This window comes from Candoia aspera, chromosome 1 (assembly GCF_035149785.1).
Source record: "Candoia aspera isolate rCanAsp1 chromosome 1, rCanAsp1.hap2, whole genome shotgun sequence".
Lineage (NCBI taxonomy): Eukaryota > Metazoa > Chordata > Lepidosauria > Squamata > Boidae > Candoia > Candoia aspera.
In genome coordinates, this window is record NC_086153.1 from 19,154,885 (window position 1) to 19,170,150 (window position 15,266).

At 38.0% G+C, this 15,266-nt stretch overlaps 1 protein-coding gene across 1 annotated transcript; it reads right to left on the bottom strand.

Moving 5' to 3' along the window:
• Positions 1–5,577: 5,577 nt before the first annotated feature.
• SUPT4H1 (SPT4 homolog, DSIF elongation factor subunit) lies at positions 5,578–15,266 on the bottom strand. Its single transcript, XM_063298786.1, has 6 exons — positions 15,248–15,266; positions 15,068–15,162; positions 12,952–13,058; positions 9,112–9,167; positions 6,194–6,247; positions 5,578–5,928 (listed from the first exon to the last, which is right to left on the bottom strand). Exons 2-6 carry the CDS (start codon positions 15,134–15,136, stop codon positions 5,861–5,863), a joined length of 354 nt encoding a protein of 117 aa, XP_063154856.1. The 5' UTR covers positions 15,137–15,162; positions 15,248–15,266; the 3' UTR covers positions 5,578–5,860.

Genomic DNA, 15,266 nt, shown 5'->3' on the forward strand with positions numbered 1-15,266 from the left:
GCTGGTATTCACAATTGCCTGATCTTTGCACATTCTTTGTCTCATTTCATATATGTCCAGCCCATGATATTTTAAGTATTCTGTAAATCCATATTTCAAAGGCGTCTATACTCCTGACTGTCATATGAGCCATTACTCATGCTTCCACTCCATATGAAAGAATTTGCAATACATAACAACATGCAGTCTGACCAGTGAAGCTCCAGTCTTGTCCCAACAGCAAACAAGTTTACTCATTTTTTGAAAAGCTACTCTCACCTGTTCAGTCCTGCTTTTTCTGTCCATGCTAGAATCCCAGCTATCCTTCAAAATACAGCCCAGATATTTATATCATTGTATCTTCTACGCTTGTTTTCCTGGTAGCATAATATTTGCTAAGAGAACAGGACCATAACACAATTGTTTATTATTATACCATGGATGTTGATACTTTCTTGGCATTTTTCTAAAAATTCTTTGAAAATAGCTTCAGAATATATTTTAAATAGCAGGAGAAATAATACACACCTATTGGACAGAAAATATCTCTTTTCCAACCCCCTCCCTAACCAAATAATCAAAATCCAAACCAAATCCAAACCAAATCCAACCAAAGTCCTACCAAAGTCCTCCCCCGAGTGGGGGAGGTGGGCGATAATAAAAATACAACAAACAAACAAACAGACAAAGAAATAAAATAGGTGATGCTGCTCTGATGATTTTGCAATATTGCCCTGCATACTGCAGTCCCTCCCTCCCAATAAACTGTAATATGGCCCACAGCATTTTTTTTAAAATGTCCATCTCTGTCTATGGCAGTGTTTCTCAACCTTGGCAGCTTTCAGATGTGTGGACTTCAACTCCCAGAATTCCCCTGCCAGTCATTCAACTCCCAGAATTCTGGGAGTTGAAGTCCACACATCTGAAAGTTGCCATGGTTGAGAAACAGTGGTCTGTGGTATTGGCCAAGGCTATCTCTCAGCTTCTGGAAAAGTGGATGTCCCAATGATCTTCTCCCACAGGCACCATATAGACAGTCAGATGCCACTTTTAGAAATTAGTGCAAGTTGTGGAAATCATGAATATACCACATCACTTTACTGTACTGAAGTAAAGGCATGCAGTTACCAAGCCATGCTAAAAAACAGGCTGGCACTGCCTCCAAGTGGCAGGAAACAACCTAAGGAGAATCTTTGTGTCTAATAATTTTACAGCTCTGTTCCCACCCATTGCTCCTCTTCATGCATCTCTTCCACTGTTCCTAAACATTGACCATCTTTCCATATTTGAAATACAGAGAGTGTGCTTATAACCTGAAAATGGCTTCATACACCATGTGACAATATAAGCACCAAAAGCAGGCAGGGTGTGTGTCAATACACAACATGTGTCTCCAGGTTGATTGGATGTGGGCAACAGCATATTGGCTCACAAGGTAGTCTCTAGATATTTTTCTTAATACCGTGTAAACTGAGATTTGCTAGGTTGTGGTGGGATAGAAAAGCAACAAACAGATAATTCTAGCTTGAATAGAACTTCATGAGCTGCATGAAGCTTTGCTTCCACTTGTTGTATATTGTTAAAATGTGCTCAAACTGTCCTTACCATTAGCAGGCAATGCTGCATGTAGTGTGGTGTGACAACCTTGGTTGACTTAAGCCATGATGGGTGGTATGGGTTAATATCTATGGGCCCATCTGATCATCACTATGGCATAGAAAAGATTACAATTTGGAAAAGGTAAATAGGTATTTAATCTCTAACTTTCCCCTTCTCTTTACTCCGACTGATTTGCAGCATTTATAACCATTTACTGTAAGCTCCCTTAAAAACCATACTGTAAATATAAATATTTATATTCTTCTTGCTGCATGATGTGTTGTATATATGGAAGCCAATGACGGGAAGATTTATGGAACAAATCTATAAAATTTACTTCAGTACAATAACCTAAAAGAAAACTGGTACAAAATATTTTACAGGTGGTATACTACTCTGTCAATAATTTCCAAAACAGATAAATCATACTGTAACAAATGTTGGAAATGCCATGGAAAAAAAAGGAACATTTTGTCACATGTGGTAGATGTGCAAAAAAATCTCAAAAGTATTGGAGAAACACACGTAACACTATTCAGAGAATATTAGATATTAAATTTGAAATGAAATCACAGGTTTTTTTCCCCCTGGGTATAATTCCAGAATTCATTAATAAAAAATACCATAACTTATTGAGATACATGCTCATGCATGTGAGGATAAATGTTGCCTACTGTTGGAAGAAAGATACAATACTGATGTTATCTGACTGGGAATTAAAACTTGGAGAATACACAGCAATGGCAAAAATTGCAGCATATATCCACAACAGAAGCTTAACTAAATTTAAGCAAGAAAAGAATGTATTAAAAGGAAATAATAAATAAGAATTTAGAATTCTGCTGAATCTGTGGAGATTTAGAATTTAGAATCTATGGAAATTTAGAATTCTGCTGAACCTATGGAAATAAGAGGGATACCTATACGCAAGAATTGCAGTTGAAGATAATACATAGATGGCATTTAACTCCAATATGAATAATGCATATATCTACTGTAGTAATTAATAAAATGTGGGAGGGGATATAAACAGGAGGATACATTTCTTCATATGGAGTGGACCTGTGAAAAAGTTGCATCATTCTGGCAGAAAATTTTCCAGGAAGATCCATAATTAAATAAAAAGTAGAATATGTCCCTGAGTTGGGGTTATTACATATATTTGAGTGAGTGAATGTTAATTAATAAAGATTGATTAATAAGTCAACAATGGAAACTTTTAGACAACTTAACAATTGAAAAATGGCCTTCGAAAGTATGGTCTATAGCTATGGTTGAAAAAATCGTGGATAAAATTCGAATTTTAAGTGTACAGAGGGCTGAATCACAATATTGTCAAATCTCCAATGCTTATATACTACAGTATATAACCATAAGGTGGAACAATGTTGTGGTAATGAAATATTCCAAATGTTGTGAACTTGATATTGGAGTAAATATATAAATAAAGCAAAGCAAAGAAAACACACACACACACACACAGAAGAATTAAGTAAAAAATAAATGCTGTGAGAATGTTGAAAAATGAAAAACCCACAGATTTAGATGATAGGATGCAGCTAAAATATGGATGCGGTTTGCTCATGGAGTGGGTGTGCAACTTGTTTAATATATTAGGTGAAGACTGTATCTGTGACCGAGGAGTGGAAGAATGCTGCTATTATTCCTCGTTGCAAACAAGAGAAGGGTGGTAAGAGTGAAAGCCATGCTACATAAGAATTACTGTAATTTGTCAAGATTGGCTGGGAATGAGCTTGGCTGAATTCTGACTGAAAGGATATGAGAGGTGGCCGTAAGTTTGGGAAGTGCAGCAAAGCATGATGCCAGGCTGCAGGTGCAGAATGGATTTTTGCCTTTCGCCAAGTCACTGAGAAATGTATCATGAGAAAGAATGTTCTTGTACATTTATTGGTTTAAAGAAAGCGTATGATAGCGAATAGGCTTCAAATATGGAATGATTTGTACCAACAGAAGTTGAAGGTTAACTGCTGAAAATGATGTATCATGGAAGTAAAGCATACATAAGAATGGAATGTCTTGCAAATAATCCAGCACTGAGTATGGAGTAAGAGAAGGATGTACAGTGCCCTTGGTTGTTTAATGTCTTCATGGATAAACATCTAAGGAATGCTTGTGGTAAGAAAAGAGGTCTGTTTGTTGGGGATGTGTATGGACATGTAATTTTGTATACAGCTGTTGCTATGTCGTTGGCCAAAAACCCAAAGGAACTGAAGCATTTTTGTATTCTTTGATGCAATGAGAAAGATGGATCTGAAAAGGAACGTATCAAAGGCCCAGTTGTGTTTGACAGAGAAAATTAATGATTGCAAGTTACACAAAAATGGTGAAAAAGTAGACTGGTGCAAGTAGATGAATTTGCATTCGTTGGTAGAATGTTTACTAGTTAGAAAGCTGTATAGAAATAGTAAGGCGTGCAACACTAGTAGAAAGGTAGTGAGTCTTACCTGATCTGTTGTAAGAAATTATTGTCAAAAGAACTGAAAATGGCTGCATATGAATGCTTCTGCCCATTTTGTTACATGGAAGTGACAGTTGGGTATTTCAAGAGAAACATAAACATTGAACACAATAGGAATGGAGTGCTTAAGAAGTGCCCTCCATTCCTCTTTCCTATTCCTTATTCCCTGCAGGGTAAAACAAGAATGAAGGGGTGCTCAGTGAATATGGATTGAACCCCAAAGGGACCAGCAAATATGGAAGGATACTGCATGTTAAGGGGGTTTGGTCACACAGAGAATGAAGACTGAATTGCAGAGAAAACATACGAAGGCAGAGAAGGGGGAATGGGAGAAGGGGCTGGATGGAGTTGATGAGATCATCAAAAAGAAAGACATTCACAGAGCAAAAAGCAGTGAAAACAAGGAGGGTTTGCAGAGATAGAAAAGTATAGAGAGGTATAGTAAGCAGTGTTAACTAAAGTCAGCTGCAATCTGACCTCTGCCAGCCAGCTAGTCCCCTGATGAAACTGCTGGTGTCCTGCTGCTAAGGGCAACAGGAAACTAGTGATCCACAGTGGACTGCTGGGGCAGATGAGGTTTAATGGAAGAGGTGTGAATGAAACCCTAATCAGAATCAGCATATGGACAAATGGTCCCTATCAGCAGCTCTCCTGCCATAATTGTCCCAACAGTAATTGAAGGGAGAAGAGGTTTTGGTGGCAAAAATCCCAGTGAATTGGGAGCTGATCATGAATCTGATAAAATTTCCACTGCGCTCACAGGTTTGTTATAAACTTAGTTGCTGTACTGATACAACATGGTTTTCTTGGATAGTGTTAAGCTTGAGATAGACAGATAGGGAGATAGACAGATATTTTTTATGGCTTAGTATGTTGTTTGAACCCAAGCCATTTGGTTAATTTATGGTTCAGTGCATTTACGTTGAGGAAGAGGGCCTTCTCTGCCGTGGCCCCCACCCTGTGGAGTAAGTTGGCCCCAAAGGTGAGGCAGGCCCCCTCTCCCAGCTTTCCGAAAGGGAGTCAAGACTTGGCTGTGCCACCTTGCTTGGAGTGGGAGGGGGGATAGTCAATCATGGGTGTGGTTGGTACCTTGATGAGGCCCTGGGAAATTTTACTGAGACTGTTGTTTCGCCATCTTGGATTTTATATTTATATTTTTATAATGAATCTGTTTTTATATTTTAATCTTTTATTAATTTGATGGTAAACTGCCCAGAGTAACTTGCTGAGATGGGCAGTGGAGAAAAATGAGAAATAAATAAATGTAAGAAATTGAGTTCAGAAATTTTCTTGCATAAAAATCTGCGAAAAAATGGCAAAGTGAGGAAAAGCTTCTTTAAAAATTTAACCAACAAGGAAGTCTTCTTGAATCAAAAATAATATCATGTATTTCATGAAAGACAGATAAGATTATATCTCCTCTCAGAGTAGATCCTGCAAATTGAGTCCAGGCAGGCAAGAACATCTCTATCTACTACAGGAAGACAGAAAACTTGTAACAGCAAAAGCCAGAGCAGAGATTTCTGGTGCTATAACCAAATTTATTAAAAACAGCTTACAGAAACCAGAAACACTAGGGAATTGCTGGCACCTCTTCCTTCAGTCTTTCAGGAAAACCCCCTCCACCATCTAGCTCAGCAGTCAGGGCCTGAAAAATGGAGCCACTAGTAGGCAGCTCCTGAGTCCTTAATAAAAGCCCAATCTAGGTAGAGATTGTCCTCCGTATCATTAGAATAGTCCATATGGCAGCATCTACAAAAAAGGGAAGCTGGCAAGATACAAGATTTGAGGAACAAGATATTCTTAGGTCTTTATGGCTGTGTCCCGAGACTTGTAGACCACTCCACGGCTCTTCAATTCACGTACGATGCCTGCAGGAAAGAAAAGCATCTATCAGTTAATGGACTGGGGTGAAGTACAGGTAGTCCTTGCCTACCAACCACTTGTTCAGTGACCATTCAAAGTTACGACAGCGCAGGAAAAAGGAAATTATGACCAGTCCTTGAAGTTGAAGCTGTTGCAGTGTCCTCACTCAGCAGAAAACAGGGCACAAATTTCTAATGCAATTGTTTGATTTTTAGAAATGAGAAAAGATTTCCAAATCCCAGTCCTCCAGAGAAGGGTCATGTAGATTACCTTGGGGCAGACGGCCAGTCACTGACACAGCATACACGCCTGGCTTGAAATTACCTAGGAAAGGAGGAACAAATGTGAATTACGACTGCTCAGGGCTGCAGTGGGAAACAACATGGCTTTCAAGGAGGGTGTCTATGTCATTTTTATGGCCATGAGTCATCTTCAAGAACGCATTCACCTTCCACCCCAGTCTAAGCTACTGTAATCAGTTGTCACAAAGTTTTTTTTCTTTTTAAATTATTTTTTATATTGTTTAAGACTTACATTAAATACAGTGACATTTGTAAAGTATTGATTGAAGATTATTAACTCTCTAGATAACTTACACCATTGAGGATAAAAAAGAGTATTTTTTAATATTAATTACAAATTGAAATGTCAATGTTAATGAATGTAAAAATATTTGGCTATTTCATCCAGAATTGAATTATGACATTTAAAAACTGCTGCAAAATGTTCAAAGTATTTGCTGTACAGTAAAAGTTTCAGTCTTAAGCTGATTACTTAGTATTAAGGTCTCCACTATATCATTAATGTTTTGCGCATGTTGATAAAGGAAAAAAACGAAGCAAGTTTGACAATGAGTGAAATACCAGAACATTAAAAAAAAAAACTTTATTCAGTTTCTAACTTCCCCCTTTTTGTGCGTTTGTTAATTTACAATATTTATAAACGTTTGGGCCCCTTTAAAAACCAGACTACAAATGTTTATATTTGCCATGCTGCATGATGTATTATACTGTATATATGGGAACCATTTTTGCTTAAATTTAGTTCAAATTCTGTTGTGAATACCTACTATTAATTTTGCCACTGCTGCATATTCTCTTGAGTTTAAGTTCCCAGTTAGGTATTGTCAGAATTTTATCTTTCTTCCAGTATTGGGCAAAATTTATTTTCACTACTGTGAGCATGTATCTCATTAAATTGTGACATTTCTTGTACAAAGTTAAAAGTTAAATAAGGCCATAAAAAAGGGTAAAAATGAACAAGAGTGCTAAACCCCAGATATAGTGTAAAAATATTTCAGGAATGTTCCAAGTGCAAATACATTTCCAAGTAACTGAAAACTAGTACCAATTAAAGCTAGTATCTCAATCATGAGTTCTGCAGAACAAAATACACATGCAAATCATAATGTGTACACCTTTTTAAAATAATTTCATTACTATATATCCCAATGAACATTTAAGCTTCAAATGTTCAATTAACACTTTTAAAGGGGAAGAGGAAGGATTGTATCACCTGTATGTATGAGCACAGGACAGAAAATGAGCAGAATCCTGGAACCTACACAGGATTCCAAATTTAACTAAGAGGGTTGAATGAAAAGAAATGCCTCCCCTCCATAACTTTAGTTGAAATTGGGATATTTCAATAAATGAAATAGGGAAATAATCCTTAAAATGAGCTGTTTTATTATCTAGGTTTAGTTCTTCACATAATCACCACCGTATATACTTCTGCCAACAATGGACAAACTTCTTAAATCTGTCCCGAAAGAACACTTTGTCTCTTCAACCTGACAATCCTTTTCATCTTGTAATTTGAGTCAAATAGATACCCATGAAGGTATTCCTAGAATTTGGAGAAAAGATGGAAATTGCATGGTGCCAAGTCTAGACTACAGTGTATCGCAGATAGGTAAGACAGTGAGATCCAATTTCACAATTGTCCCTTGGGCAGCTTGTGAGGTATGAGGCCTAGGATCGTCACGTTGCAGCAAAATGTGCTTCTTATGCTTCTAACTCTGCTTTATTGTTGTTTCAAAGTTTTGAGCGTTGCAATGTAGCGCTTTGAGTTGATAGTAGTGGCAGGTTCAAAGAAATCAATTTGAATAACCCTATCAGTGTCCCCCAAAAATATAACCATGAATTTCCCTGCTGTAACCTGGGTTTTGGTCTTTTTCCCATGGGTGAAGCATATTCCATGGACTGATGCTTCATTTCTGGGCTATAATGATGTTTTGTCAGCTGTCATGATGCTGTGAAGAAATTCCTCACTTTCAAAAGCAAATTTCAACTCCTGAAGTTTTCATCTCTGCTGTCAGCTTGAAAGGAACCCATCTTGCAGAAAGCTTCTAATACTGAAAAACATCAATAATGTGACCTACATGTTCCTATGAAATACCAAGATAGACAGCAATTTTCCTTTGAGTGATCCACTGATTGTCCTTAATCAGTTCATCAAACTTTCTCATGTATATCTTGTCAGCTGCTGTCACAGGTCATCCACTCCACTTCTGATCACCAAACCAATTATTTCCAATTCACCATCTTCACATTTTTTGGCCCAGCAGCATTCATATCAACACAGTCGTCATAAACAACCTACATTCAGCAGTGAATTTCAACTGGAAGAACTCCTTTGGCAATCAAACATTCATTCATGGTGCATTGTGTAAAGCTCACTGCAGGCTTCTATTTCATGAACAACAGCAACACAATCTTTTCTCACAGCAACTTCCTGCCAACTGAAGTGAAAGAACAGATACTAAAGAACACATCAATGCTTCCAGCATGTCAGTATTGCCACCTCTTGGTGACTTATAACATTGGAGGCATTATTTTTCATTCAACCCTTGTTCTCAAAAATCTGCTTCCCAACTTCCTCATGTTTTTTTTTTTTTTGAGACCAGGCAAACGTGACTCCTTTCTGTTCTGAAGGGCTTTCAAGTAGTTTTGCTTTTCCACTGTAATCAACATTGCTTGTTAATACTCTATAGGCTTTTTAAAAAGCTATGTTGTAATATTATTTGGGACTGGGGTGGAATAAGGGGTGGTATTTAACTGTAATAAATAAATAAAATTAACAGCCACTCAAGATCAATCATATTTCTTATGGTTGGCTATCTTAGGAGTTTTCCAACAGAAAGGCAGACCATAACATAATTAAGTATAAGGTGGATGAAAACTTACTGATTCGTTGCCACTTGGAGACCCAACTGTCCTCGGGACTCATCATTGCAATAATGCTGCAAGAAGACAAGGAAAGTCAGAAATAATGGTACACACAAAACTGAATTTCTGTATTTTGGGGACAGTTACACTGATGCGTTTCAAGGGTCCCTTGCCTTATTAGACCCTATTGATGACAAACCTACTGCAGGATTAGCCTGAGTATTTTCTTCACCAAGTTCTAATTTAAGTGATGCACAAGAACAGAAAGAAATAACAAAAGACATACCAAGTGAAAGGAAAAGGAAGGGAGGGAGGGAAGAGGAGGAGAAAAAAAAAAGAAAAATTAACTATGAATTGAAGAATTGAATGGCAGCTAAACAGAATCTGGGGCAGGCTTAGAAAACCTAAGAGAATTTTTTCACCCAAACAGCAGCAGTAAGATTTCAGCCTCTCTGGGAAATATTAAGCCAGTTCAAAATTTACAAAATGAAAATGGAGGATGAAAGATGGAATTTGAGGCACTGTAAGGGCTAAAGTGGATGACTGAAAGGGTGAACAGAGGTGGCAGGAGACTGGAAATAAGGAAACAGAATGAGCAAAAGATCCTGGATGTTGGAGCAGGACCTCTGACCAGTTGCCAATCCCAAGCTACTCCTTGGTTTACTGAGGAGCTAAGGGAATGAAGCAACTGAAAAAAACTCCCCAAACAAAGTAGACACAACTGAGTACTGGTAAGAGTTCACAACTGAGTCTCATGATGGTAATGAGACTAATGAGTGACAACTGTTCCCTGCACTTATTGTGTCTGCAAATTCCTGTCCAGCAGCCCTGAATTTCCAGGTTTCATGGCAAATAAAGTCACTGGTATGTGCTGTAGTAAGCAAGGTAATGTCTGCTGCTGTAATCCGCGATTCTTTTGACCCTATACAGCCCAAAGCAATGGTTGAGTCTTCTGTAGTAGTCTGAACTCTGCCACCTGTCTGATTCATGTTCTCTTGGGAGTCTTCAGATGGGTAGGTAGGGCATAACAGCTGGCTCCATAAGAAAATCCATACCTCTCTGAGCGAGCATGTAGTGAGGCTTGCTTTAAAAGAGGTGGAGGCGCACCCATTCTTGAGAAGGCCTTCCCTGCATCAGCTGTCTTTCACAACTTTTAGCCAGTTTCCTACTTTCCCTTCCCAGTGAAGATTATTAGGAAGGAGTTGGTGAAGCAGCTTCAAAGGATTCTGGACAAAACCAATAATTTGGAACCCCTCCTTAGAACAGTTCATTCCTGGATATCCAGAGCAACCTGCCTTTTCCACATTTTTGGAGAACTACAAAATATGCCTCTTCCAGAAGGTAGGGGATGAGTAAAATGGTAGTGCATCGGACTGACTGTTTATACTTATCTTGTCTGATGCTTGTTCTTATTCAAATTAATAATGGCTCAAAGTCTCTGGAAATTATTGCTTTGCAAAAAGAACCATCTTTGATTTACTTTTTGAAGGTTTTATTCTTTTGTTATTTTACTGCTGTATTTTTTTTTATTTTATGCTGATTTTACTCCTAGAATGAATGCTTTAAACTTTTTTGTTTGTTGTGTTAACTGCCAGTTGTTTGATTGCAATGGGCTATAAATATAATGAAATAAATGAATGTAACATTTAAGTTAGTAATAACAAAGGTAATCCAACATATCTAACTATACTACAGGATCCCCAAATCAGTACACATTAATAGACATAACAAAAGCCATATTTAGGGTATATAACAGAATGAGCTAGAAGCAACCACAATAGCAGAGAAGTTGCCCAGAACAAAGAACAGGCAGGGAAGCGAATAAGCGATAAGGAGCACAGGCTATACTAGAATTAGAAACAAGCTTTCTTTGTTCAAATTGTTGTCTTGTACAATTCCCAAAGAAAGTAGCGAGTTATACAAATAACTATGTATAATCAAGGACAACTTGATAAATCAACTGTATTGTTTGTTCCTAAAATGGTAAGCAGGAGGTTTACATATGTAATCAGTTTGACAAAAGTCCTTGGTTGGATGTAATTTTTGTCTTCTCCTCTAAGAGAACACCCTGTAGCTACAGATCAATAAAACTTCAAAGAAGTCGTCAACTATTTATTATAGTCAGGGGAGAAGGTTTTTCCTACAATACTCTCTTCCTGTTAGCAATTATCCATGATTTTTGGTGAAGACCACTCTCAACTCTTTAAACAGAGAATATTTTTTTCAAGAGAACCACAACTTTACTAAAATGTATGTGCTTTATCAAGGATTTGCTTTCTTGGGTAATATCATGTTCCATAATGCATGTATTAATTCAAAATCTATCTAAATAACTCCCCTTTCTAATTCTCATGAACCCAGACATACTTTTCCTGTAGGGCAGGGGTGGATACCTCACAAACTGCAGACAGAATGTAAAGCTCACAAACCCCTTTTGTAGTTAATGAACCACCCTCCCTTCACATAAGATCATGCTGCTGAAATTTGATGAAACTGCCAGTGGTTTCTGAGTTATTTTTTTCCAAGCAAAAGGTGTCTTAAGCCTCAAGTAGGTTTAACGCAGTCTTTATTTTTTAAAACTTCAGCTCTGAAATGAAAAAAGGAAAACGTTTCCCTTTACCTTAATGATATCAATGTGACACTCACGTGTGCCATAATAATAATACAGGTAGTCTTCATTTAGTGACCACAATTAGGACAAGCAACTCAATTGTTAAGCAAAGTGGTCACTAAGTGAAATTGCCTCTGCGCTTATGATCTTACTTCAGCTTTCATTTGCTTTACAGACCTGCGAAAGTCATAAATGCTAGGATTGGTCGCAAAGTTACTTTTTCATCACCATAACTGCAAACGATTGTGTATGAGGAAGTCACTAAACAAGGACTGCCTGAAATAATTCCCTAAACACTGAATGCAAAAAGATTATCTGTCCCATTGTTGACTCTGCAGAATTGTAAATTAATCCGGGAGTAATACTTTGAAGAAGGGCACACCTTTTTGCATCTGAGTTTGATTTCCAGAAACTGTAAATGCTGCTTGGGGAAGAGCAATTCTGCATTCTCTGTCACAACGAAGTTAAAATTATACAATTGAGATTCAAGGAGGATTATGTTTACAATAAGGATAATCAGCAACAAGATGGATAACCTGCAGAAGCAATCTGTGTCACTGGCATATAATCTGAGATCATTCCTATATTAACCTTCCATTGCTGGAGAATTCAACAATACCCTATTTAAAACTGCATCCTAAAGGTTAGAGGTGGGCATCTTTTTAGCAGCCAAGAGCCTTAACATTTTTTTAAGGGGGCTGACAACTAAAAAGTGGGTGGGGCCAGATACAGGTGGATGAAACTTGGTTTTCTGAGTACTTGTCCTTTACATTATTATAACACCAGGCTAGAAGGAAGTCAGTAAACAAACTTAAAAAAAAAAATCATTTGGGTATTTTCTGGAAGAGAAAAGTTCTGCTAATGTCAGGGAAACAGATGAAGAAACATTCTGAGCTGGAGTTACAACTCTTGTTTCTTTATTGTTCTTACCATATACAGAATCTTGCCAGACTAAAGGTACCCTAACTGATCTAAGGGGAAAAGTACTCCTGGGACTCCAGCCTAACTTTCTTTGTCGGCCTGCCAAGGCTTTCAATGCTGTGAGAACGTTTATCTCCCTGGAATGCGCTCCTTCCTCCCTCAGCTCCTAGATCCATCACAGCTAAGCTGATTAACTAATTTATCAATCAGTAATTGTAACTAGCAACAGCAAAAGAATACTGGATTCCAGGTACACATCTCACCTTCAAGGCTTGCCTGAAAACAACCCAGACAATTATGCAGGGAGCTGACACAAGTACACTTACCCATCAAAAGAAGAACTGGTGCAATCATAAACCATCTCACGGTTCCCCTTCATCTGGAGATAAGAGTCACAGTTGTCACAACCATCAAACTCAAACTGGTCAATAGTCTGGTGAGGAAGAAAAAGTTACAACAGAAAAATCAGAAGTAATGCTGCTAGAGGGCAAGAAAATTTAAGTGGATCATTGCGGAGCATCCCCTAAGGATCCAATGTATCTTTTCTGACTTCAACAATGAGAAAAAACATTTGCTGCAATTTATTGCAAGAATTGATTTCCAACACAAAAGAAACTTACTTAGAATTTATATTAAAAACACACCAATTTTTCCTTGCATTTAATCATTCAAATTGCTTTTCTTTGCAACCCCACTCCCCAGTTTATAACTAAATATGGATCGACACTACAATAACTTTGCCCCAGAGATTTTTTTCTTCATTAGTTACATTTGTTTCCTAACTTTCCTCTCAGATTGAAGTAAGCAACAACATTCTCCCATTTTCCTTTTGACTAACCATGGTTGCTGGGAGACAGTAAAAATAATATGACTAGTCAATTAGTACAGCAAGTAAGTTAAGGAAAATTTGGAGTCAAGGCTTGTGCTCATGGCAAAAAGGCAAGTATTTAAGGCTTTTTTAAATTAAAGGGGGAAAAGATTTATCAGTACAGGGGACACATATCGAAATGGTTTTTAAAATTACACATGATACAAAGAAACTGAAGGTTTTTCTTCTTCACATTTAATACTGGGACTTAAACCATCCAGTAACGTTTGAGATTGGCAAGAATAAATACACCTTATAAGGATTAAAACAGCCCATGGAGGTAGTGACGTGTGACAAGGTTCTTAACTGTGGTAGATCTATGAAACTTTAGAAGCAGACTATGTCTGAATAGTAGTATTCTAAGTATCTCTACCACTCTTTGACATGTGGTTTATTAATTTTATTTATATGTATCATCCAAGTAGGTAGCAATAGTTAGGCAACATTAGCTGAATTGGAAAAAACTGACCTGGTTAACACTTGGCTGGGAGACCACCAGGAAACCCCAGTGCTACAAGATAGTTTAAAAAATTCCTATAAGAAGGCAATGGCAAACCATTTCTACGCTGTTGCTAAGGAAAGTTCAACGAGGGAGTTTTTACCTTTATCTATTCATATATATGTTCAAATCGATTGAGGAAGGGCAAAGTATAGCTTTCTACATAAATAATTGCGATAGAACATTTATTAGAGGGAGGCTGTTGTTTTTATGAGGGCTTCCAAACAAAAATCTGGCTTGTTATTGTGGAACTCAGGGTGTTCTTTTATCATTTCAGGTTATAAACCAATTTGATACATATATTATCCCAAATGACAAACATCAGTAAAAAATACAACTACACATTCTTGCAGATATGAATAGCAACAAGAGTAAAACAATTATGAAGCTGACTGTACTCAACAGTCACAGTGTTCACAGTAAGCAAGCTAAAATTCTAGCCAAATAATTTTTAAGTATTTGCTGAATGGGAGAAAGGTAGTAGAAGGGAAACTGTCAACCTCTCTGAGAAGCAAGCTCTAAAGTGTGGGAAGGCTGCCAAATATGGCCCAGATATTGCTGGAACTACTTTGGACACGTTATGCGAAGACCCAGCTCTCTGGAAAAGGCTCTAATGCTGGGAAGGGTGGAAGGCAAGAGAAGAGGACGACCAGCAGCAAGGTGGATGGACTCAGTTACAGTGGCGATGGAAGCACCGTTGAAAGACCAGGTTAGGGACAAATCATCATGAAGATCTCATGAGGTTGTTAGAAGTCAAAAACGACTTGATGGCACATAATCAATCAATCAACAGCTGGAATTGGGAGAAGAGGAACAAGAAACCCCTGGTCTGTTTCAGGATGACTTTCACCGACTATGTCACTCAAGTTCAGTGACTGCCTCCTCACAATCGGGTATTTCAAGCGGCAACACCATAGAGACAAAGAAGTTGCTGGACTAAGAAACCCGGCGTCGGCATAAAGAACATCGTGGTCTCCCAACGTCCCCGACACAACTTAGAAATATATTCGGCGCGGTACTATTCCAACTAGTATAAAAAAGTAGGAATTTCCACTTCGCTAAACGAAAGCCACACCTTGACCAGTGAGCAAAGTAAGCAAGCCCTCAAGTGCCGCAGATCTTTAGGTACCGTCTCCAACGCCATGACCACCACCAACCGGCAGCATACACCTAAAGCAAGAAAGCAGACAGACGAACATGCGTCACTTCCCATCGCTTTGTTGTAAAACTTCCCTCCCCAAAAGGCTTCCTCTACCTTGTGCCGCTCTGGGAGT

Excerpts from the sequence above, each read along its gene's own strand:
- SUPT4H1 (XM_063298786.1), bottom strand. The coding sequence starts at position 15,136 with ATGGCGTTGGAGACGGTACCTAAAGATCTGCGGCACTTGAGGGCTTGC. Across the intron at positions 13,059-15,067 it reads TACTTTGCTCACTGGTCAAG|ACTATTGACCAGTTTGAGTT; the intron begins GTGTGGCTTTCG and ends CTTCCTCACCAG. Across the intron at positions 6,248-9,111 it reads CTCCAAGTGGCAACGAATCA|GTAATTTCAAGCCAGGCGTG; the intron begins GTAAGTTTTCAT and ends CTCCTTTCCTAG.